This window comes from Tachypleus tridentatus, chromosome 6, assembly GCF_004210375.1.
Source record: "Tachypleus tridentatus isolate NWPU-2018 chromosome 6, ASM421037v1, whole genome shotgun sequence".
Lineage (NCBI taxonomy): Eukaryota > Metazoa > Arthropoda > Merostomata > Xiphosura > Limulidae > Tachypleus > Tachypleus tridentatus.
The window spans coordinates 98,494,991-98,522,927 of NC_134830.1; the positions used below are offsets into that span (position 1 = coordinate 98,494,991).

Consider the following 27,937-nt stretch of genomic DNA (forward strand, 5'->3'; position numbering starts at 1 on the left):
TGTACACATTTCTTCTGAAGTTAATTTTTTTAAATGTTCATTTGAGCTTCAAGTCATCAGTTTGTAAACTCATAAGAAACACTGTGCTTATAATCTCCATCAGAAAAAAATGGCACATTGCATGTCAGAATAGCTTCCACATTTCTTTCTCACCAAACTTCTGAATTTTGGTGATGAAAGAAAAAAACATTGTATCGTATGTAAGATAAAAATGTTTTGTATGATGAAAAGAAAATACAATGCATGTATAATTTTAAAGCAAACATCAGTTAAGTCAGAATGCCTTTACATCAGAGTTATACGAGGTTGTTACTAAATGTTCAAAAAATATCCTTTCACAACATGTTCTTTAAAACAATAATTTATACCTTAAACAACATTTGTATTGAAATATATTTTATTTCATTCTTTACATGTGGGTATATTTAAAACACATATAAACATGCTGAATCACAAACCCTAAATTGTAAAATGAAATATCTTCATACCATATTTCACAGTTGTATTGGAGTATAAAACGAATAGCACTTCTAATAAAATGGTAGCAATATCATCTTTTACCTTTTACTTTTGGGGGATTAACCCACTGAAAGTGATTACATTTTGCTTCTGGATTTCCTGCTCGACCCTCTGGGTAAGCACAGGTGAAAAATTGTCGCCCATTATTTGGTCCCTGTTTTTTAACTGTTTTCAACAAACAAGGTTCTTTGTGACCTTTGCAAAGAGGTGGGGGTTGAGGACCACGCAACACAGATTTCCACAGTTGTTTCTGTTTTTCCATTTGATTGTTAATATGGTACTCTTGACACTGATTATGTTCTGTACTATTTAAAGTGAAAGAAGGATTCTGAAATTGCTCATCAGTTTCTTCAAAAAAGTATAAAGATTTTGTACTACTTTGGCTGGACAAATTTCCCTCTGAATTACAGTCACTTTCTATATCATGTGAGTAGGTCATGCTTGTATCTGAGCTGCCACTTGGAATAACATTCACAGATTTCTCCTCATCACTAACACACACTGTATGACTGAATAGCATATGAGGATTACTATAACAAGATGAAGTACTATTTTTGCCACAATACTGGTGATCTATAGAGGTAATAATTTTAAGATTAATATTGGTAGAGCTATCTACAGATTCTAAAATATCTTGTTTAGAATGAATTGTAGTTTGTTGTATGGAAGTTTTGGGAACAAAAAAACTAGTTATTGATTTTTGACTAATTTTTTGAAAATTCTTTTTCTTCTTTGAAACAATTTCAGAATGACTGTTGCTCCTTCTTTTTTGAATGTCAGAGTTAACTGCTTGTAAATCTGTAATTTCTGCTGTCACCTGCACTGGTTGTTCTAGGAATGGTGACAACTTCTGTTGCTTACCAAGAAATTCAAGCCAGTATTTAGTACAAAAAGAGGGACAACATTTAGAAGCCACAGGATCACACTGTAGTTCCAATGCTACAGGACAATGATCAGAGCCTTTAATTTCAGGAAGAAGGATACTACTCATTACATGATTAATGAAGTTTCTGTTACATAAAATATAGTCTAAACGAGTTCCATAATTTGTTTGTCGAGCACCAGTTGAAGTCATCCAGCAAGTAAATGCTTCTGTTTGGGACTTGTTGAAGTGTCGGAATGTGTCAATGAATGTAAGGTCTGGAAAAAAAAAAAGGAAAAAAAATGTATGTTCTTAAAAGAAGTTATTATAAATATATTTTTAAAACAATTTTAAACAACTGAACTCTTCCAATAGTATAAATATTTAATGGTGTCCAAGGACACTATTTTCTAAAAGTATGTAGCATCCTGTAAGCTATTCTGAGTGAAATATAACAATTATTGTGCATTTTTTTGAAATAAAAATGTAATTTAGTTTTTGATTTACAATTCATTTCCAGCTCAGTAAAGTTATTTCACCAAAAGTCTCAAAAGATTGATTACTCCAATTCCAGTGACCACATAGGTGATAGGTGGGGAAAAAAAATGCAAATCATTTTTGTACATTTAGTTAACACCATTGCACAATCAGATACACAAAAACCAATAGGAAAAGTAGTAGTATCTTTAATTGGGTTACTTAAATACAAAATGGTTTCAAAATAAATACAAAAGAAATACTATGAATACCTAGAATCTTATCTCTCTAGAACAGTGGTTCCCAACCAGGGGTGTGAGAACATATTAAAATTTTTTAGGGTTGCGGGGCATAAAAAAGTTTGGGAATCACTGCTCTTGAACTAAGACTTGTGCATTTGGATTTGAAATATAATTTAATGCAAAGTATAATTCTAGGAATCCAAAAAATCTGATTTATAATTTAATTGTTATTCAAATCTTTCTAACACTACCTTTAACAAAGTCTTTCATTCAGAACAAATTGTAATACAACTCCAAACTTAAAGCACCAACTTCAAACTTTCAAAATGTGATTGACTAATCTGGAAAAACTTGTAAATTAATTTTTTTTTCAAATAAAATATAAGTAATTTTTATTTACTACATAGCAACAATTACTTTGGTTTACTTCTGTAACCTCATGCAATCATTTTCTGGTTCTTTTTTGGTGTGACCTGAGCCATTTGGAAAAAATATCAACAGACAGATATAAGGATTAGTTAATACGTTAGATAAAAGAAAGGGAAACACCATACAATTGGTGCTACTAGACAAATAATAATCTGTTTTTCTTATAACAAAGTCACTTAGGTCTATCTGCTGTCTATCACAAGTAAATTAATCCCAAGTTTTATCATTGTAAGTCCGAAGACTTATTGCAGTTATACCAAGGGACACACAAATAAATACTGTTATCTCAGATGAGAACTTTTTCACTACATGTAAGCCTCAATTAAAATATATACTTTTTTCTTTTGAGTCCTAATCATCATGCTCATCACACGTCATTCCAGAAGCCATCAGATCATATTTACACCTTCCAATTCTCATTTCTTTAAATTTTTAATTTACAAACAAATCTTTCAATGAACCAACTTATTTTCAGATACACAATAGAAAATAAAAAAGCCATGTTTCAGAACTACATTATTCATCTGAAATGATAATCTAGTAAACTCTGGGAAGTTTGGAGGCAATACAGAATTCCCTTATATGGCAATGAAAGATTAGCAACAAAAACTATTGCTAAAAACCAGTTAAAGGATCTACAATATTTTTTTTAGAATAGTAACCAGAAAGCCTAAAGTAATTTCACTGTTAAGTAATAATTTAGTTTACTCTTTACAATTGCATGCATTGTACATTTTAAGTAATTATTCCTAAGTATAAGTATATTAAAAGAAATATTTCTGTTAGATGACATGTACACTTGAATGGTAAGCAAGATTTTTATTAAAGAAATGTTAATACCATGTTCCTTCTTGTTATCTTCTTTTGCTGAACATTCTCCTAGAAAGTTGCTCAGCCACAATCTATCAGGTCGAAGATTAAACTCCTTGAAACATTTAAATGACCATTTTAATTGGTAAAATACAATTACAGAGTAAGAAGTAGTGTATTTACATAAATATATGTGTGCGTGTGTGTAAAGTTAGAACAATTTGAGAGTTCACATTTGTAGAAGTGAAAAATTTTAAAAAATGAAACATTAGGCTTACTACATCAGTTACATAAATTACAACTCTGTGACAAAAAAAAAAGACTTTTTTTGTCTTTACAGATTTAATAATAAAACACTTCAATAAACAGCAACAGAAAAGTTTGGAAAAAAAGCAAAATTATTTTACTGGTATTTAAGTGACAATAAAGTCACGAGTACTAACACTTGACATGCTCATCAATAAACAGAACAGACTGAAATTATTCATGGTGACTAGAAACCTACTTGAAGTAAAAATGTATTTGAAGTACAGCTGGTACAGAACAATGTTTCAACCTTCTTAGGTCATCTTCAGTTAACAGGAGAATTTGCAAGTGCTGGGCACATCATGGGAAAGAGAGTGGGGAGATGGTGTTGCAGTTAGATTTTAGGTAGTTGATTAATATAGGTATAAAAGTGTTCCTTTATACTGATTTAAATTTGGTTTTAGTTCTTTTATAAGCAAGTCTTCTTTGATTTGGTTTTTGTTTGTACTTGTTTCCCTACTTGGTATGTTGGTGTTTTCTGTGGTTTATGTTGAGCTTATTTGTTTTGCAGTGTTCAAAAACGTATAAAAGTGTTTGTGTTATTTGAATCTGGTTTCCACTTCTTTGCTTATTTAACATAGAAATCATGGCAGTTATTGCATTGTATTTTATAAATAACGTTGATGTTGTGTTTGTTAGTCTAGTTTTTACATAGTACGAGTACCTGCTTTTTGAATGATTTTATGAGTTAACTGGAATTTATGTTTTGTTGTACATTTTTTTCAAATGTTTGTTATTTTTATCAGAAATATTGGGTATGCAACAGTGTAAGGTTGAAATTGTACATACTTGATAATGACACATAGGAATAATTCAAACTTATCACAACTTTTGTCCTGATAACTTAGACATACTCAAAAGGAAATATGACATCACATTACATATCGCTGGTTCCTTGAGAATTTGTGTTTCATACAGCTTTGTAATGCAGTTATTCCCCCTTCCCAAAATAGTTTGTAAACTAGCAAACTAGACCATAAAGTTTAGAATACAATTGTACATTTTAAGCAAAGGCTTTGACCTTAGGATAGACAATATAACAATATTGCTAAGACCAAGTTTCACTCGCTTCGACCAATGATATCAAACAATAAATAAATGAGGTTCATTAATCCATCCTGAACTTTAAATGTTAAAACCATGAGTAATAAGCAAGTTTTGTTTATCCACTCCTCATTAGTTCACTTAACACTTAATGTTGATCTACTCAAGCAATGACCATGCTCATGCAATGAAAATTAGTATATAAAAGCAGCCAATGAAATACAAATTTATATTACAATGTTATCCATTTAAAGTATATCTATAACAGAATTAAAATGTTACTTTTAACAGTTTCTATGAATATCCTTCAACCAACAGCAAGTAAACTCCTTCCTTTCTCAATTCAAAATTGCCTTCTCTCAACCCTGTTTATAGTCCACTTATGTAAAAATGAAAGACCTAATAACTTCTTGGTGATTTTAAAAACTGTCAACACATATTTGGTATTAAAGAACTTCTTTTTACTAAAAGAAGTTTTACTTTTTTCATAAAAATCAAGAAAAAAAACACTTCTTAACAATGCTTCTTCTTAGTGAGAAGACAGTAACTAAAATATACAGCATAAGAAATGTAGCAGAAGTATATAATTCAACACACGTAATTTAGAAATGGAGTTACAGATTTCTTATATTCCAGAATCTGAAGGAATTCTGAACAATTCACAACCTTTGACTTGCTTCAACTAACAAAGATTTTAATATTTCTTGCCCTTGGTTCTGGACACAAAGTTAAACCTCATACTGATTAACTTGTATATAACCCTCTGAAAGAATGAGTTATGAAGTAACACAAAGCAGAATCATTACCGACAGGCTACTGGCATTGCCTTTATCCAATATTTCCACCTCAGATGTATTATGGTAAATCACCATGTTCAAATCTTTACAAATCTTCCTTGTACAAATAGGGTTCAGGAGATTTTTAAGGAATTGCATTATGAAAACACCATATATTAGTGGTTGCTTGCTTGAAATTAGAAGAATAACAATGAATAACCAAGCTGAAAATTGTTTCTTGTATATGTATTCAGATAATTCACTATTATTTTGAAATAACAATTACTGAAACACTGTTCAAAATATATAACCAAACATTTATTTTTTTATATTTTAAAAATTATATTTTTGAGATTTGCAATATGCAACAATGTATTTTCTAATGATTCAATAACTTAGAAAAGCATAATCTCATTTGTTTGGTTGTATATCTGGTTAAGCAACCAACTTTTGTTAACCAACACATGAAATATATTCCCTGTACCTACCCTCCCCTTCTTACATAACAAAAGATATGAATAGTAATGGGCAGCTACTACCTAACAGCCATCTTTGTATAATATATATTACCATAATGGCTCCCAATTATGCCAACATTTTTATGGGTCATACTGAAAGCCAGCTTTTACAACTACACCCAATAAAATATCATACATAGAAACATTACATATATGAAATATTTTTCATTTGGACAGCTGGTCTTGAAATATAAAAAGAACTTATCTCATACACAAACTCACATATCAATCAAATTTATCTTTAATTTCTCACCTTTCTTGACATCACTGTTCTTATAAATAATGGAAGTTTACATACAACTAATACAGAAAATCAACAGACACATTAACTTTCACTATAAAAGCTGTAACCCTGGTAACACTAAATAGAACATTACCTACAGTCAAACTCCAAGAATAAAGAAAATATGCTCAGATGAAACAAACTGTAGAAAACACACCAAGAGTCTAAAGCTAACCATGTTACAAAGAGGAAATAAAGATATCAAAATCGACAGATGCATCGGAAAGGCTAACAATACTCAGCAGAAAAACATCCTAAAACAGAACAATACTAAAGTTTTAAATATAATTTCTCTTATGATTACCTATCACTTCAAACTTAGAAACATTTCACAAATTCTGAAAAAAACATTTACTTCCTATAGCTTAACATACTCTTTAAACAGATATTTCCTGAAGCTCCCTTTTACAACTTCTGAAAATACAGAACTCTGAAAGATATTCTTGTTCACATAAATGTGAATTACATCCCACAAAAATAAGGTTGTCATTCATGAAATAAAGCTTGATGTCAAAACCATAAATTCATAAAACTACCAACTAATGTTCTTATGTGTACAACAAAAAATAAACTAATTTTTTAAAGAAATCACTTGTGGAACATAAAGCATTTTATAAAATGAAAACACCAGATGTTGAACATACACAAAACTCTTAGAGAACGTTTCTACAACCATAAACCTTCTATTAACACCAAAAAAAATATTTCTTTGTTGCTGAACACTTTAACCAACAAAATTATTCCATTAACTATGCTACTTTCACTGGCATTGAAACAGGATTTAAAACTAAAGGTGCTAGAGAAATAAAAGAAGCTTATTGAATCAATAATCTATACATGTTCGATCTTGTGGAATCAATCTGTATCCTGGAATGAGTCATCTCCGACATTGGTTTCATCTCTGTCAGAAAAATTAGTTGTATTATTTTCTTACCATAATTTTTCTAAAACTTACTGTCTATTTAAGATAATTATACATATCTGTCTGTATAAATCAACTAGCTTAACACTTCTTTTTCAATCAGACTCCAGGTGTCACCTTTATTTTACTTAAACACTCAAGTATAGATTTATTGCTTTCATTTATGATCATTTCTAAAGTGCAATATTCCTAATACTTTTTAACATGACATTCTCATTCCAAGTCACATGATACCAGATAGGAAACACACAGTGCACGAAAAAATATGCTAAACATTTCCTGGAAGATCAGATAACTTTCATGACGTCACTCAACTTCCATTTTATACAACTCCTTTGAGTACATGACCAATCCTAGTTTGCCCCTAAAGAAGAAAACTCCACCTTTCAAAGGAGCTTGGGTTATTTTTTAATCATTTTATAGGACTTACTGGAAATACAGGTTTTTCTGACACCATGACCTTTCTCAATCAATAGCAGAAAATAAAACTAAGAACAAGTAATGTTTCAATACATTAGCTGTTTAGAATTATAAAATAACTTAAACCACATCTTAAGAAAATTGTTTAGAATCACAAGACAATTAAACCCATGTTTTCATATAACAGCTGTTTAGAATCATATCTTATGCTATGTTTTTTTATATCTATGTATGTAATATTCTTGTGTTTGTCTGTTTAGGACCTCTCTCCAAAATTTCTCAATCAAATGCTACAACTCTCACATTGTTAGAAAGCCCTTTGACCAAGAAGTTTGGATTGCATATTGGCTTTTCAATTCACAATCATCTTCCAAACTTTTTGCTTAGTCAAAGTTTTCAATGCAACAGGTATGGCACAAAGTCATTCTCATTATGTGATGACTGCCTTCAATTTCACCTTCAGTTGCTTTTTTGTTTTTTTATTTGTAACATATTTCAAATAAACAACATTTAACACACAAAAGTTTCTTAAAAACTGCATTACACTAAATATAATTTCTATTGACTTTTTCAACTTATTTAGGTCTAAGGTAAACTGCATATTCAGTTCATTCAAAACAATATGCTGATCACTTTGAGAACATGCATTCAAAATGATTCTGCACATTGAGCAAAGTTTGCCTTCTTTAGAACTTTACATTTACTTTAATGCAATAATTCAGCTCCAGTTCATTTTACAGACTGCTAAAAACACCTTTAAGCTAAATTTTTCTTTTGCTAGGGGTTTAATTCTTTGTTTTCATGAGTTTCTTTCTATTAACTTGTAAAACCATGTCAAAAATCATCTTAGTAGCCCTTCTGTGAAGCCTTTTCAACAAAGCAGTATTTTTTCTTAGATCAGTGATTTTTTCTTCTTTTTCTATGAATGTACTTCATCATTGCCTAAATCTTTGCTATAATGATATTGTGGCATAAATATTAAATTAGTAAAGTTTACTGAAGACTGTGACAGATTTATTATATATTTATTTTAGTGTCAATGTTTGCTTCAGTTAATTATTGTTACATTATAATTTGTTTAGGAGAATTCTCTGATTTATTGTTATATACGTTATGTATGACTATTTCAAATAACCAGAAATTTTAATTTTAATTTAGAAGTTAATTATGATATTTGCCAACAAGATTGATACACAATTTTCTTTCTCAACACAAATATATTTTAACATAAAAAAAACAATTTATAATAACAGTTATTACTAATAGTTATCACAAATGATGGCTTATATACAAGAGTTTTACAAACTTGCAAACAATACTGCATCTTATATCTGGTCTGGAATTGAATCTTTTATTGATGTTCATGGAGAGCAAATTAATCAAACCTGTACAATTCTTTTCAGAATTAACTAGCTTGAAGAATTTGTAAGTTTTAAGCAATGACAATATCTAATGTCCTCATAGAAATACTAATATCTGAAGTTAATTCACAAAAGTTAGAGTTTATAATGTTTGAAATCTACAAAAGTTCCCGGTCAAATTCTGTAGTTTTTCAATTAATAAATGTTAATCACAATTATAGTTTCTGAAGCTTATAGTGTACTGACTGTAGCTCACGAACAGTACATTATGTCTCTCACTAGCTGCTTTTATATGAATCATGTGAGATTCTTGAACATTCAACAATATTCAAAAATACTTAAACCACACATTGTTGATCCTTGCTCTCTAGAATCTTCTACAAATTTAGAAAACAGGTAGAAGTTGTGCAATACACATCCAACAATATACATCACATGCATCAAACTGAAACACATATAGGTATTAAAATAAAAGTATAATGATAAATTTGTTACACCTCCCTCTTTAAAGAATTAAAAATTGATGTCAGATAATTTTTAACTATTATATATATATATATATATATATATATTATTACTAAACATTTAAGTAAAATAAAAAAAAAAAAGCAACAAGGTCTTTGTTTAAAACAGCAACTCCAAACCTCTGACAAATGATAATTTGTGATAAATAAAAACAAGCCAAAGCAAAAATCAAAAAATGCTGTACAAATCGAAAAGATCCCTATGGCACAGGCTATAATGTGGGATATAAAATGTACCCTAGGCTTTCAAGGTGGCTGAAGAAGTAGGACCCACACACTGTGATGGAGACAGACCAACTATAAGTCTTAACCTCTGTTTGCTTGTCTCATATGAAGAATAATTAAATAATAAAATAATGAAAGGAATATAAATAAACATTGGGAGAGTGAGATGTGAATGCTCATGCCAACAATGTCCCACATCTATATCACCCTTCACTGCCTGCAGACAGTTGTGGAAAAGTGAATGCTCACCAAAGTAAAGAAAAAAGTAATAAAGAAAAAATAACAAGGTATTACCATTTATGGGATAAGTAAGCTAAATAAACTTCTCCTGAAGTTGGCATTCCAATCCCCATTATGGTGGTAAGGTACTTAGTATCCCAGTAAACAAATTATACTAGTATAAAGGGTCCCAAGCAGGGACTTTGCTAATAATATTTGAATCAACTAATATAACCACCAATCACAACCCATTAAGTTAAATGTAACTACCACTTTTCAGACTCAAAACAAGCCTATATATGCAATAAGGTGTTCATCCACAAAAATGACCTTACTAACAACTAAAAATAGTTATCAAAAACTTTCAGTAAAATTTCTTTAATTTTTTCTCCTTTCAATTTATTTAATGCATTCTTATATTTATCACAGAATATTTGAATAGTTGTATTAAGAGTTTTTTAATATTAAATCCATTAAATATTAACCTTTGTATCAATATTTCAACATTGATAATAATATTGTAATTTATTACAAATTTTACAAATTTTTTGCTCATTGATTAATTTGCTTCCAGCAAATTGAATTTCACCAGGTTAAGTTAATCCCTCATATCCATCATTGTCACTCACCAACAAACTGTCAGTAGGATAATTATTCACAAGATCCTTGCCAGGTCCAAAACAATGTCTCGGACAAATCCATAATATTGTTCTTCAAACGTCTCTTATTTGTCAACAAATGTGATGACATGACCTTTGACCTCTGACTCATCACAAAAAGGGTTAAATGACTTTGCAAAGTATCTTTTATCAGACTTTCCAAAACCTTTCCACAACAGATGTAAGATTAATAGACTTATAATTCTTGGGACAACTTCTATTACCTCCCTTGAAGTTAAGATGTTGTACTTCCTAGCCATTGCTTTCTTGGAGCTTTAAGATGAAACAAATGTGTATTAATGTTTCTTAAACTTGTTTTTGGCAACATGTTTAATTAATTAAAAGGCATTTTATACTAGAAGTACTTAATATCCTGTATGGATTTGTTTGTTTGGTTTGTAAAACTCCTCCTATAGTTATGTAACTAGAGTAGCCTGGTGAGTATCCTTTTCTGAATGGGGTAGTTCCCATTTAAGAGAGTACTAGGTGGAGATAAAATGACCAGAAAGGGAAAAGTTTGTATGGTCACTGAAATAATTTCCACTCTCTTGGTACTTGTCCAATATTCAAGGACTTACAAAAATTGTGGCAAGTAGATCACATATTCAATCCTTGATCTCCTTTAAAACACTTGGGGAAATATTATCTTGCCAGGAGCCTTATTATTCTTTATTTAAACTTTTCAATTATATTTTAACAAGCTCAGAATTTATATAATTGTTTGTTCAACTCTGTTTTCATCTGCCAAATGCTCAAGGTGAGAAATACTGCTTAATTTTTTATTATAAAAAAACTGAAGTTAAAGCAGAGTGTAATAACCTAGCCATTTCATGATCATCGGATACAAGCTTTTCTCAAGGGTACTATCCCCATCCTAACATTCTATTTACCCATAATGCATTTTTTAAAAAATCCTTATTGTTAATTTTTATGTTTTCAGCCATATTATTTTGATGTTCATATTTCCTGTTTGACTAACTCTCTTGATCTTCTATAATATTCTATAATACAGGCAAATTTAAATTTCTTAAATTTGTAATGATTTTCTTTACTTCTACATCTCATACTCTTTGTAAGCCAACCTAGTTTTCTACTTGCAGCTAGCCTTTTCTTTCTGTAATGAGTATATTTGTTTTGAATATTGTAAAATCTTTCTTTAAAAATGTTCAACATTTGCTCATTGTCTTCAAATAACTCAGTTATCCAATTCACAACAGATAATTCTTGTTGCATGCCTTCAGATTTGTTTTTATCTGGAATTATAATATCATTATTCCCAATTTCCATACACAGCAAAATATCTCTTGTACCTAAGTATTCTCCAATACCCACCTTCTCCACCATCTCTTTAATAGAAGTTAATAACAAATCTAAAAAATAGCATTGTTCCTAGTAGGTTCCTTAACCAATGTGTTTTGTACAGACATTTTATCCCAAACCTAAAAATCAAACCTGTTCGTGGAAGTTTTTACCCACCATTAACCCTTAAACTACCAGCTTCTTCTTAATATTCTTCATTACTTAAGGGGATCACGTATTGAATAACTTTTATGTGTGCTTTATTATACACAAAACTCAGTGCAAAAAAAATTACCAAAATATTGAGTCTCAACAATAATTCATGGGCTTAACTGCAATATACATGGTATTCTTGTTTACCTGTGTGCATGCATGTGTGTATGTGTGTGTTAGGGATCTTGTAACAAATAAAATCATGGATCTCCATCAAAGAAACAACAGTAGTGCAAAATATGTTTCAAAATTCAGAAATAAGTCTAACAGAAAACAGAAATTGAAACTATGTTACAGAATATGCAACATTTAAATACTCAATTTATACAACATTATTAAGCTTCTCAACCAGAGAAAACAAGGAAAATTGGAAAAGGTTGTTCTAAATCTTTCTGTATCTATTTAAGATGAAACCTCAAGATACAGAAATTTAAAACTATTTTTAAATAATACAGCTTTACATTTACCTGTTTTCCCACTGTTACCCAAACAAGTATGTATGTGTATGCACATCACAAGAAGCACATCTATTGCAATACAACACAAGTGAACTGAAAAGCAATAACCAACCAATTCACGTTTTATGAGGAAAGTCCTGATGAAACAAAGTAAACAGTTACTATGAAATGACTAAACCAAGTTTTCAAATAGACTACAGAAAATCTATAATAATTTTTGCATTGCAACAGTTTTACTTATCACCTCTGCCATTGAAGATCAGCAGAAGTTACGTTTTTACCAGTGTGCGAGTTTGAATTTTTCAGCAAGATTTCTTGAAAATGGTTAAAAAAGTATTCAGACAAAAGTTCATATATCTATATATACATATATACATGAAATATAATCCAACATAAAACTGATTAGTTTTTAGAGGGTAAAGGTCAAGAAAATTTTAAGAATCCCTATCTACTAAGATGGGGACCAATTTTTTTATTCTATTTTTTCTCTATAATTCACTCAAAAATTATCAGATTTTTATGAAACTTAGTGGATGTACGTAGAATATTTTTTATTCCTTGTCCTGCTAAAACTACAATATTTTTTTTATAATAATGGACTTACAAACAGATTTTTACACTTTTAAGGGCTGAATATGATCAACACCGTACGGCAGAGGTATGCATCTACTGAGTACCCCCCTTCAGTGTTTCAACTGTTCCTTAAAGTAGAACACAAAACCAAGACATTGCATAAAAAAATAACCCTTCAAGTTACAACAGAAGAAAGAATTATTACATATTTGTAAAAATATATATTAATGTAGACAGAAGAGTAGTGAACAGTAATTTATTAAAGATAGTGGGAAGGATGAAGAAAATTAAAGAAAATCTAGTTTCAAAAATGTAAACACCATTCATATTATCTGATGTAGGTTACAAAAACAAATTAAAAATGTTAGATCACTAACTTTCCCAGTAAATAATGGCTATAAAACCAGTTGACAAAGAAACAATGACCAAATATTACTTTTATAACTGTTAAAAAAGATGTACTCAAAAGAAAAGGCTTATTAATATAAAGATTTAAGATACAAGCTTAACTACAGAAGAAAAAAAAATTATTGTGTCACAATCCATTCGTGGGTATTTTATGTACACTCAGGACTGTATGTAAATTGCAGCAAAAGTGCTTTTTGTTATTTTAATAAACAGAAGATACAGGGATAAAAAAAAAGGTTTTTTTGTTCTTTGGTAAAGAACTTACCACTTCATCTCCTGGATCACAGTGATCAATTGGTTTGTGTGCAGTATTAATGTCACCGATGATGATAACATGGCTGTTACAAACAATATACATAAATATATACATATATATACATATTTAAAATTTTAATGAGAAATATCAGATCTTTAAATGTCACAAAAATATAAAAATAAACATAACAAAAATGTATGAAAGTTTTGTCAGTTAGGTTTTTTAATGAATGATTAGGACTTCAGATTTGAAACAGTTAGCAAAAGAAAATGTATAAATATTTCTAAAACATAAACATTACTTTTCCAGTAATGTAAATTCTGTTTAAACATTAAAAGTTAAACTTTATAAATAAACAAATACATATGTATGTGTATCACATTACCATTATAGGTCAGGTTGTCAACTTATTGTCACAGTGGATAATGGTTGTGGCAATAGCACCCAACTGTGTTGTAGATAGCCAATCTATCAGACAAAATCCAACTGCTGATGTTAATCTAGTCAGCCATCATGGAAAATCAAATTACAAAGCTGAGTGCTTACACCCACAGCATCTCAGATTCTACTAACTTCACTGTCTATAGCCAGTCTATATTTCTTGAAGTAAAAATGAAACCATCCTAACATTTGTACTAATTAATCTCTCAACCTTCACCCTTGCAAAAATATATTAAACAGAAGTTTAAAATAATAAATTGAACTAAATAGAAGTATAAATCCTTCCTTAAAAGTTCTTATATAGTTCTTACTCCCAACCTCCTCCCATTCTCTTGAAGATTTATTTAAGCATAATGCAGGAATGCCAAGGCAAGCACAGCTACTTGGAGTTAGTCTTTCCATCCTGTTATATGAATCAAATTATTTAAAACTTATTATCTAGTAATGTCCTCTTTATTATAATTTTGTATGGTATTTTTCCTTAATAAGTAGTTTAGTTTCTAAACTATTTTGGTATTTATTAAAAGATAGTGTAAGGTATTTCATTAACTGCCTGTATTTATAGTCATTATCTTTCAGTTTATATGACAGAACATTATCCATGAAAAAAATATAATTATTACATATTATTAGAAACCTCATCTGTTGAGATATGTAACACTGTTAGGTATGGGATAGCTTGAGAATGGAAATATTACTCCCCCCCCCCTTTTTTTTTTTAATCAAAAACAGTCAACCTCACTGTGCCTTCTATAAAAGTAATGCCCAAATCTAAACAATTAGCATGGATTTGGTTATTTCTTCTTCTTTCTATAACAAATTCTGTTGAATATAATAAGTTTGGTGTAAAATTCATATGATTTGGTGTAAGAATTTTTAAGGTAGGGTTTATAGTTATATTTAATATCTTTCTATATGGGTGGAGGTTGGAAGTTTAATAAGTAGAAATGTTTTAGTGTGGTTTTATTTCTACTTCAAGAAAATTAAAGGTAACTGACTATAAACAGTGAAAAGCAGTAGAAACTGGGACATTATGGGTGTAAGCACTCAGCTTCATACACTTATTTGATTTTCTATGACAGCTAACTAAATTAACATTAAGGTTTTGCCTGATAAATGGAATATCTCCAAAGCATTAGAGTGCTACTGCCACAGACATTATCCACTACGATGATTTGATAACCTGGACCAATAATGGTAATGCAATATTTAATTCATTATTGTTTTACAGTGCTTATTCATTTCCCTATTAACAAGTAATGTAATCAATAAGTTGAAAGTATGTGTTTGTGCATATATACATATATAAAATCTTAGTTAAATTAAATAATTATATCTAAATGAAGCTAAATGAATAACCAAACTCATGAGGAAGGACTGCATTCCAAACCTCTGATTAGTTATAACCATAAACCAAAACACATTCACATGAAATTAAAAAAAAAGGTTTTTACTTGAAAAAATACTCTGACATTAACTTTGCATGCCACACATGTAACTAAATATCTCAGTTAAAAACTCAGCAGCCATTTAATTTTTTTCTGTTTGCTGTTATTATTATTTATAACACAAACCTTTTTTGTATTTCATTCAGTTTTCAATTTTATATCTCATAAGAGTTTCATTTTGTTGAACTATTAAACTTAATTAGGTATATTTCAACCATATTAATAACAAAGTACTTTTCACACACTGTTTTATAACAAAACTCCCACTATTAGCCTATCATGTTAAAATTCTAAATGTAGAAATTATAAACATTGTCTTAGGGGTTCATAGATATATACAAGACATTCAACTAACTTCAGACGATTTCCTGAAATTTTGTTTACAACACTGGGCATTTGAATGTTCTTTCTCTTTTTAATAAATGAGGTCACAACATATGAGTGTGTTGGAGATGTTTTGGGGTCATTATTGTTGAGTTTGAAATGATAGTGCTATGAAAAGCATTTGTCCACTCATGGTTGTTTTTCTTGTAGCAAATAGTCGTACAAATACAGAATTTACAAATAAACTACTTAGTAGTGTTTCAAGCGGAAATGTAAAGTTCATAAATGAAAAAAAACAACATTGTTTATATATTTAAAAATGGCTGGTATGGATAGAGAAAGCACTAGTAGAGGAGCAAACAACATTTCAACCTTCTTCAGTCATCATCAGGTTTTCATCATCACGGATTAACCACATTGTTTATTTACTGCTTGACATTTTTACGTCTGCTCATAGCTGTAATATATGCTAGACTGCTAAGTTTTATTTCACTCTGTAACACTGTTAACAGAGCATAAGCCTACGCTGTTACTTTCTAACCTACCAGCTTTAACCCTCAAATGGCAGCTACCATCAAATGACGCTGTTACCTACAACATTCCCACTGTTTAATGATTACGAAGCTTTGGAATGAAAGCTATAAGACTAACTAATTTTATAATGAACTAAAAATAATATAAAATTTTTTACCTCTTCATAACACAAGTAAAATGTTTATTTCATGAAAATCAACTCTTTCACATTGTTTGTGTTTCTTTTTTCTTTTTTATTAGAAGATTTAGCAGACTGGCAAAACATATCTGCAGAAAGACATTAGTACACTGACCAGTGGTTAGGAACCACTGCTGTAATCCACCACTATATAAATAAATTATCATAAAACAAATGAAATAAGATATAGATCTTGACCAATTGAATAAAAATGATGTATTAGATTACCAGTAATTTAAAATGGTGTATAATGGGTAAGTGTTTTTTGAGATTAATGGTTAGAAACTATATTTGTGTGTATCAAAACACAAACTTCTGTCTTTCAGTCTTAAAAATTAGAACTTAAAATTTATCTAATGAGCCAGTATTTGATTTTACTTAAAAAGTTGTATCTTCTTTTCAAAGACAAAAATAACTTACACTCCATTTTGTATTAGTTTCTCAGCTCTTTTCTGTAAAAGATAATAAAACTGCAACTTAAAATCAGCTCGTTCAGGCTTTTCAGAATCAGCACGTGGGCAATATACATTTATAACAACAAGCTTTTCAATGTTTCCATTACACCTGTAAAACAAACAGTATATACAGAAAACTGTAATCAAAGTATTAAATGATTATATATGGACAAATTAAAATACAATAAACTTAAATCATAACTTCTGTTCAGTAAACAATATTTTATAAATGAAACTGCCTTCATAAAATTTCTATTAACAGAATAGCTATTTTAATTTTGTACATCACAGCAAACTTTGTGTTTAAAATATAAAGTTTTGATTTAACAAATCATCTTACAAATTTCAAATAATTCAAATATTTTAAAGTAATCTGTATGTTTTGAAATATATTTTCAAAGACAAAATTGAAACAAATTTAGTTCTTATAAATATTTCAGTCTTTCATCATATCCACAAGATAATCAAGATTAAAATAATTTAACTAATGTGTTTCAAATATCATAATTTACTTATTAACACATAATTAATTCCATAACTGATTTTGTAAATCATATTTAATTGTAAAATATTATTCTGGTTATTCCCCAAAAGTAAAATTTAAAAAAAAATTGATTTTACCTTTCCTACTTCTTTTCAGTTTGAAGTAGTGGTTCACTAATGTTGATGTAAATATACTTGCCATGGTGTGTGTGTCTTTTAAATGCCAGAAAAAAAATGATTAAAATTATATTTCTCACAAAACATTAGCATCAGGCCTATTATATATTTAAACACTAGATTCTTTATTCAGACCCTTACAGATTTTCAAGAATTAGAAGAGTATAGAATAATAGTATTCCAACCACACTATACTCACCATTATCCACTACCAACAATGTGTTATGCTTAACCAAGAGCTAAGGAACAAGATAAAGAATGCAGTGTTTAAAAACATAATAGGCATAATACTAATGTCATATAACAAACAATTGTATACATACACGCTGTACAGATTCCTCAAATCATTACAGATTACCAGCCAAAATTCTACAGAAAAATCTAGGACTTGATGAACTTCATCAACCATTGGTATCTCTACCCATAGTAAAAATATTCCAATATCTGGTTTCCATGCAGCAAGCTTTGCATAAAAACACATTCTTTTCTAACAATGAAAATGTACTGAACCATCCATCTTTAATATGAAGTTGTTGTTTTTTTTATAAGACTTCTTAAATTCTCTCCATTGATATATTTAAAGATATCATGCTGGCTTGCTATGAATTACTTTTAAAAATGAAATAAATAAAATGTTATGTCATGGTAAATGATGATTAAGATGTTATCTGTAAACATGTTGCTTGCCAGAGCTTTTATAGAATGATGTGAACCTTGCATGGAAATTTCATAGTTTTCATTAACTATTTCACCATAACCATCTACTTACACTGAACCATCTGATGTTACAACAGAAACTAATGAGGAAGAATGAGACAAGGAAGAAAAAGGCCATTTAAATCAAAAGCCAAATCCAATTAGTAAGGGAGAAGGGAGAGAGTCATGAACAGAAAAGCAATGCCAGAGCATAAAACTGCTGGAAAGTGAGCCAATGGAAAGAACCCTTGAAGGCAACGAAGCAACCAAGAGCATGTACAGAACATAGAAGGCCATCAGAATCTGACTGGGAATAAGGGTGGTAGCTGAAAGGAAATAAAAAACAACTAAAGGGAAGAACACTCTACATGAGCCATCAAAGTGTAGGTAAGTAAAAACTGATCCAAAACAAAAAGAATAGATTGAGCTAAAATAGGCAAGATAAACAGATCTGTACCAGCCAGGAAGAAGAAATCAGAAAGACCTGACACGAAGTGGCATAGATGAATGAATTCACCTGGGAAAAATAATGTAAGGGATAAGAAAATGAAGATATAACTAGTGACAATCCTGTTTGAATGCACAGACTGCCAGGGTGAATAGGTGAGGAACCGCAAACAAACAAACAAAACAGGTTACTTGGAATCAAGGAAAGAGGCAAATCCATCACTCTAAGAAGTACCCCACCAGAGACAGAACAAATGGAAATTTTTTGAGGATCTAGAGGCCATTCTGTGAGATAAAGTGTGTTGGAACTGGAAAGGCAGTCTGCAATAAGGTGGAAAGCACCTGGAATGCGACATGTCAGGAGACATGTAAAGTGAGTGTGCCCAAAAAAGGAGATTCAAGGTTGACCACAAAAGTAACTAGGACAAGTACTAAGTTGGCGAGTGATATCAGCCATCACCGTCAAATTGTCGTAATGGGTAAGGATTAATTAAATCCTGACAACAAGAAGAAAGTAAACCAATGCATCAAAACATGTTGGACTGCTTAAAAGCTCTAAGGTGTTAACATGGTAAGACCATTTAGCTAGATACCACTGTTTTGAAGCCTGAGTCTGAACAATGCATGACCCCAACCTTAGAGGTAAACATCAGACAAGATAAATAAATTCAAATGAAGGGAATGAGGTTGTAAACCCAATGACATAGGGACTTTGTTCAATTATCATTGCTTATCATTGAAAGGTTTCCCTTTGGTGCCCAACTGGTGAATAAACCTAAGATAGCATCATGAGGGATGAAATATAGAAACATGGGTATATGAATATAAAACATCTACCTTCAGTATCATTAGTCCTTGAGAAATTGCTCACAAAAGTGTGATAAAAGACAACATAGTGAAATGGGAAAGAACCAAGAAGTACTCGAGGCAAGACAAATTGAGCAAAAAATGCCATCCTGCATCAAGCATACACAACAAATGGGGAACCATTAAAGGTATGACAGGCAAATAAGTCACAGAATGAGACTAATAGGCAACTAAAAAAGAAAAAAAAAGGAATTTAACATCATTGATACCCCAATGTACTGCTAATGTCATAGAAGTAAACCTCCCCCAAAGGAAAAAAGAAACTGACCACTCCAGAGCTTGTCTTTTATTTATTCCCCAGGATTGATGGTTCAGCTGACATGAAAACTGATTGAGAAATACTGATGAATGTGTATGAATATTTCCAGCACTATAGATACATAGCTCAAACAGTATCTAGTGAAGGCCAGTATATATAAAAATCTTCATTAATTATGGGAAATTAATTTTACATTAGAAGTGGTCAGTAAAGGAACTTGGTACAAGACAGTATTCTGCCCAAGAAGATCCCAAAAGCAAAGAAGCCACACATGTTGAGAAAGAACAAAAGATGGCAATCACCACAACAAAAAAGTAAGGAGGGAGGAATGTAACCAACAAAAATCGCAATGATAGAATGGCTCAGAAAGAAAGTATATGGTGGACAATTTCTGTAATAGAGTTGACAGGATAATAAGGCTGGAAAACATAATGAGAAATAAAAGGACAAAATTATCAGTGTTCACCTCCATACAGGCAACACAGATTCAAAGCGCGCACAGAGTTAAGAAAAAACAAAATCTTCCTGATGGGAGCTGAAGCAAAATGAATGAAATGAAAAGTAATGCATGCAAACACCCTTTGTTAAAAAGAGAGACCAAAAAAAACTGAGCATCAACCATAATGTCTGGAGGAGGAGGAGAAAAACAAATACTCTGAAACATATTCAAAAAAGGGCTGCGATAGGCCTAGAATACTCCACAGTAGAGGCCTGGGAAAGCATGTCCTAATCAGGTGAAGGAAAATTGTCAAACCCAAAACATCTTAAACTAGTTCAGCAATTTTAGAAGGAAGGTTAATATTATTGGGGGAAAAAGGTTGGGTGAATCCCAGCCCCAGGTATGGCAAAAACTAAATTAATTGTAAGAATATAAAATTATTAATAATTTCAAAAATAAAATTGTTATATTGTAAAATTCATAAGTGTGTATTGGAAATAAAAAAATTATTATGTGGTATGTGTTTAAGAAAATAAAGTTAATCTAATTTATGATTTACCAGTAAGACAAATTACATGTCAGCATGAAATAACAAAAACACTTTAGAGTGTGTGTTTGTGTGTTTTTCTTACAACAAACCCACATCGGGCTATCTGCTGAGCCCACCAAGGGGAATCGAGCCCCTGCTTTTAGCATTGTAAATCCATGGACATACCGCTGCACTAGTGGGTGGCACACTTGTTAAGCCTAATCTAATACTGTAGTACAAAAGATAACACTAATCTCCAATTTATAACCCTAACCTTTCAATAAGGTTTGCATACAAACAAATCTAAACTTGTTATTTACCCTTAATAACCACAAACTACAGCATTAATATTAAAAAAAAAGAATCTTCAAATATATATAACAATATAGCAGCTAATATAATGCATACAAAGCCATAGGAGTACAAGGCTTATGGTATGTGAAAAAAAAAAATGCATATAGTGGGCAGCAGGAACAAGAATAGCTATATTTGTGAGTGAAGATAATGTATCATATCAGAACAACTTCTATGTTAACCATTCAAAATGTAATCTTTTATTTATTAACCAGTATTGGTGGTGTAGCTAATATGGAAGCCAATAGAAAAATACTGATGAATGTGTATCAACATTACAGATGCATATCTCAAACAGTATCCAATGAAAGCCTAGTACATATATAAATTTTCATTATTTATGGTAAACAAAAATACCACTACTTTTAAAACATACTAAAAATGCCATTAATAACAAGTTATGGCACTGTCTCAATCTTCATTGCAATTTTCTTTTATATTTAGAAACACCTTTTTTAATTTTCAAAACATTTGTGGACCTACTTGTTCACTGTAATTTATGATTTGACATAAATAGGAAATCTAACCTATATAAAAAGCGTGTGTGTCATATCAAATATGATTTCTTGAAATAGGAAGAGTCAAAAATCAAAATGCATGTATTTAGATAAAATAGTTTGAGTACAGCTACCCTTAACTATTTTAGTGATGAGGTGCAATTGTGCAAGAATATGAAACCTTATAAGTGTTGTGAATGTTGGTATAATGAGACTAATAACAGCATGGAATAACCTAGCTTTGAGCTAAGTGCATACAATTTATCATGGAAGCAAAAATGCCAATTAAATTCCATACTTGTTTTCTGGTAAATCACCATTTCTTTTAAATAATAAACAAACCCCCTTAGTCAATGAAGAATCTAGATTAAAAAATTAACAAATATTTCTTCCAGTCTTGTCTTTACATTCCATTTTATAGTTTCAGTATGTAGACTAACACCAATATCAGGTTATACTTCTGCTGCTGAACAACATGATATAATCGTCATTGTTGGAATGTTGTGTTACCAAAACTAGCTGGCTTTTCATCATACTAAAAGTTGTTAATCTAACTTATTTGTACCAATAATTATTCAATGAATATGCCAGAAATTCATCTAACGAATCATCTTAATTTTGACTAGCTTACAAATGAATCTACCAATGTTTACCAGTTTTGATTGCACTTTTCTGCCTCTTTGTTGGTCAAGCTGGATTTCACAAAATCTACTTATTTCAGTTAATTTTGAAATGTGAGGTAAAGGTATACTATATAGTGGGATAAGGGGACTGTATTTGTCCTATCATTTTTAATAAGCCATACAATATATTATACAACAAGATTATAGTGTTGTTCCAAACAAAATAGCAAAAATATTCTTCACCCTGATTAGGTTGAGAGAACAGAAGTTATACAAAGGTTAAATTTTGATTTACCAGTAACCTCCTAATTCTCTCCTTAAAAGTGATGTGTTTTGGAGTGACCTGTGTTAGGTGTCATTTGATTCTACATTAAATGAAAATTCCACAAGGAACTTCAGAAAAAGAAAAGCAAAGCTCCCCTTTTAAAAAATTTTCAACACCTAAAAAAAAGGGAAGCTCAGTGTTTCTACTTCTAATGTACATTGTTCTAGAAGGTCATTTTATTTACTGCAAAAATAATAATAATAACAAATAAAAATTAACCTATCCAGGAAATCTGAATAATATTTACGACTCAGTTTATAAACAGTTACAAAGATGAAATTAAAAGATAATAATACACAGCAGTTAATATCACTTTAAGTTGGTTCTTCAGTTTTTTGGATTTAGGAAAATTTTGATTCTGGAACTTGTATCTTGAGGATGATCAAGTGAGGCTTGACCACTGAATAGTGTTCTTCACAGACTTTCAGCTTTTGTCATCCTTTCCTGGCCACTGACATTGTCATTATTTCCTCATTTAGGTATAAGGATTTGATATAAAACTTCTTAATTTCTTCAGAGGTTTCAATCATTCCAATTGAGTATGCACACATACTAGTAAAGGAAATGAAACTTACTTATAACACAAAATACCTTCATCATTTTTGTGTTTCTCATAGGATTTCCAAGTACTCGAATATGGAGATGAGTCTGTGTAGACACTATGTTACTAATAGTAATATAATAATACAGGTTTATTTGAACATTTGTTGAAGATTTGTAGCAATTCTGTTGATCTTTTATTTAGAGACAGACTAAGTTATGTTGGAATGGCATTAAACCTTAGTCATCATTGTCAAAAATGTGAATTTTAATACATTTATATTGACTGTTTACAACAACATAACAAGAACCTCTGGCAGGTTAAGATGCAAAAATATTCCTTTCAAAAATTCAATCTGAAGTCCAGCTCATAGTGACAAAGAATGAACTTGACATATTTGTTTGCATTGACCAGCAAATACCAAACTATGTATTTTACTCCAATAGAGCACTTTTTCCTACAGCTTGATGAGAAGTTTGAACTGAAAGATGTACGCAGCTGCTATAAAATGCTTTAAAGAATCACTGATGATGCAAGAGTTTGATAAACAAAACTTGCACCTTCAGAATGGTAATAACAACAACAGTTATGGTGTAAACTGTAAATTTCTCCTTCAGTTTATATTTCACTATAAAATAGGAACCAACAGTTCTTAAAAAAATCATGCAATATGACAGCTTCAGAAGCAGACTGAGTCTAGTTGAATTTTTTTTTTCAAGTTAAGAGCCTTAGTGACAAAGTTCTTTGTAATGAACCTTAGCCCTAGTATCCTAAGAGCTTCAAAATCCTTAATAATTCCTTGCTTCCTGAATACTCTTTACACAATTTCTCAAGTTAGTTTTATGCAATAATTGCTGTTTTTGTGAAATGTGTTGCTTAAATTAGAGAAGTATCATTGACTTTAGGTTCTGATTATAGGGACAAACACATACAGTGTATCTTTTGTGCATATAAGAACCAGAAAGCTTACAATAATACAAAGGTACAAAAGTCCCAATTCATTTGGTAGGCATTCCTTCAGGTTGGAAAGCATGACACTCTTCTGCTATGATCTTTTATTCCAGCATTCCTAACACTTTTTCTGGTTGTAGTTTGATTACTACTTTCATGAAAAGGCAAAGTAGCTCCTGTTGCTTGACAATATTAACATTTTCTTTACATAAAATGTATTTCAAGCTAATACATTACCCCACAACAAATATATGGAATAATACCCCTCAACAAATAGGTAAGCAAGACACCAACTGTGTGTAATAATCTCCCTTGAGTATGTTGTGTATACCAAAATTTCACTTTTAAAAACACAAAAGATACGTGGAAGTAAAGATGAAGAGGGAGTGTTTCAATTAAGGAAACTGTTAGCCCCAAAAATGCTACCTGCCATTCCACAGACTAATAGCTAGAATCTCACACTTTGGAGGAATAATCTTTGCTAAATGCAAGTAGCAGTGCAGAAAAACACAGAAAAAGAACTTAATGCATAATGTTAAAACACACAAAGTTTCGCAGAATCTAAAGGTTGTTCAACCAGTCTGTATATTTAAGGAGGTGAGTAGACCATGTACACGTAGTACAGCAAGAACAATTAGTAAAGCCATACTGTAAACAAGATGTGATATACTTACAACAATAAACAGGTGCATTGACTAATAATCTTAGATCTGCATCTCAAGAAGAACGAGACCTACCAGGTGGGTCACAACCACCAGAAATTGTCTGGTTCTCAATACAAAGGTGGTCTGTACTACATTTATAGACAGACATTCTTGTCCTACTTCCAATCCATTTAATCCAATACCAGTGAGATTATACCAGCCTAAAGTGTAACTCTCCCTATACAGACTTGCTCAGGTGCTTGGTACCATGAAAACAAAAGATTTTCTCAATCCACTAAAAGAAAATGAAAGAGAAGAGTATGCACATAGAGGAAAACACTAGAGAGGTGCAAAGCTGAAACTGGAGTAATTTATCACCTGTGTATGATCCCACATAGGGACTGTGCAATGGATTACACTGTGAGCAGAAGGAACTAAACAGAGAAAAAAATACATGATACTTTTGCTTGTTTGTTTGAAAGTAACAGTACAGTTTGAATGGTCAAATCAATAAATTGCCAAACCAATTTTGTGGAAAATCCCATCTCAACAATGGAGACTGAACAAGAGAAGATACTCTTTGCAGATTTTGGGAAAAACAGAGAAAAGTACTCCATGTGAAGCAACATTATAATGAGACTAAGATTTAAAATAATTCTTCCATTGTCATTTCTTGTTGTCATTCTTAAGTCACAATGAATAATGTCTGTGGTCAATAGTAAACAAATGCATTCAGGATATTATATCTGTCAGACAAAATCCCTATACTGATGTAAAACTAACCAGCAACTAATGAAAATCAATTGAGAGTTGAGTGTTTGAGCCCATAAAATCTAAAGTCCTACTGCCTCTTATTGTCTACAGCCAACTGTAGGAAAAACAGTTATCCTTAATATTCAGATATAAACTAAACATAGAATTAAACCATCTTAAAGTTCTACAATGTAAAACTATGTAATATACATATTTTATTGTGTGATAGTTATACTTTTTTTGTGTAAACTGCAAGAAAATGAAATAAAGACTCATGTCTTTAGTCTCCAGGATGCCTGAACAACAGTGACTAGAAGAGAGAAAAATCAGAGGTGGACAAAACTGCAGTGGTGTGATTAATGTAGTCACAAATGGCATTAATGGTCATCCATATCCTTTCTGCAACATTTCACCCAAGGGACTTCAACAACCAGAAGCAAGAAAATCCACAAAAAACTGAACTTAATGGGAAATGATGTGAAAAAACAGTAATTTCCTGTAGAGGATTTTTCTAGAAAGCTAAATGGGGTGCTTAAAACAAAATGGAGAGGGAAGAAATGAGTTACAAAAAGAAAAAGAATCCTAAAACAAGCAAAAAAAAAAAAACATCTTTCTAGTTGTTCAAGAAAACCTTGGCACTTAGACATGATCAAATCTTGTTGGCACTGATAAATATGTATTGAATTGAGATTTGAATTTTAATTTGAAACAAAGTTTGTCTCTAATTCAGATCCCAGACACAAGCATTATGTTATGTATTATAATTTAGTCCAGATGAGTCTTCAATTTTTTTGTGTTACGTGTGTTATCTGGTCTGGAATTGAATATTTTATCAACAGTTCACAATGAGGAAATTAATTCTGAGTTGATGTTGTCATACTTCACTTAGTAACTAACCAGCTATCTCTCTCTCTCTCTCTCTCTCTGTACTATTGGCTGGCCTTATGCCATTTACAAACTGACTTTTTTCTGATAAACTTATCTAAATGTTCTCACAGAAATACTAACATCCAAAGTTAATTCACTGAATTTCTAATGTTCAAAATCTATAAACAATCCTGGTCAATTATCTATAGTTTCCCAATTGATAAACATTTATCACATTTATCCAAGGCTTATAGTAGAATAACTGTAGCAAAATACAATATTCTGAAAACTGTCTTTTGAAGCAATGATTTATACATTTTAGGAAGGTTCTCAAAAGTTCAGTTAGCAACAATATTTTACTTAAACAGATAGTACGTTGCTGGTTCTTACATTCGAGAATCTTCTACAAAGTTAGAAAATGGGAGGAAATTTTGAAACACATTTAACACTAAGTTACATGCATTTCTATATATATATTTAACTAACACAAACATTGGTAATAAAATAAACATGTAATAGTTAATCCATTACAAGGGGGAAAGCATGGACTAAAGATCATGAAGAAACACGACATAAAAGTAAGGAAAAATATGCATATATCTGACAAAATTTACATAGAGGGGAATGAGTTGTTTTTCAATAGAGAACATGGTGGACATTGCAAAACCAGGAAGTGAAATTAGCTGGACGAAAATACTGATGTTATGGTAGGGTTCAAGAATGGAAAATGCATAGGAAATAGAAAAACAGGGAAGCAAAGCTAATCAAATAAATAGTAAAAACTGGCAGAAACATTTTTCACAGACAAAGAACATTCAGCAGAAAAACATGCAAGGAATTTCAAGATAATATGTTGTATGGTGTCTACAGCTTTGCAAATAACTGTATCAGAGAATATTAACTACTCTCACTGATGGTGAAATTTTGGCTTCATAAACAAAGCTAGAACCTTTGGAAGATGAAGATGTAGCAGTGTGAGAGTTCAAAGTGTAGAAATGTTCAAATATGTCTATTTTCTACATGCAATTACTATTGCATATAGATTCATAAAATTAAGAGAACCTAAGAAGAAAGACTCATGGTCTGATGAAGAAATAACTCATAGGCCTAGAAATTTGAATATAGAAACATACAGAAACCAGTTGATGCACAAAACTGTTTCAAGTACAGGCAAGAGTCCACAAAAATTTTCACAGACAAAACTGAAAAAAACAGAGTTCAACTACATAACTGACTAGTTATCTGTACATAATTAGGCATGAGTAAAAAAATGTCATCAACTTTCATCACTATTTTACATTT

At 30.8% G+C, this 27,937-nt stretch overlaps 1 protein-coding gene across 2 annotated transcripts in view; it reads right to left on the minus strand.

The window, feature by feature from the left end:
- Positions 1-382: 382 nt before the first annotated feature.
- LOC143253150 (DNA-(apurinic or apyrimidinic site) endonuclease 2-like) overlaps positions 383-27,937 on the minus strand; it is a 49,619-nt gene continuing 22,064 nt past the window's right edge. Inside the window, exons 3-6 of one of the 2 annotated variants that reach the window (XM_076506495.1) lie at positions 17,149-17,292; positions 13,813-13,885; positions 3,370-3,454; positions 383-1,659 (exon numbers count right to left, since the gene is read on the minus strand). In XM_076506495.1, coding sequence (XP_076362610.1) covers positions 551-1,659; positions 3,370-3,454; positions 13,813-13,885; positions 17,149-17,292 — 1,411 coding nt within the window. In that variant the 3' untranslated portion in view covers positions 383-550. The remainder of the gene's footprint in view (positions 1,660-3,369; positions 3,455-13,812; positions 13,886-17,148; positions 17,293-27,937) is intronic. The other variant, XM_076506496.1, reaches the window with a different exon arrangement.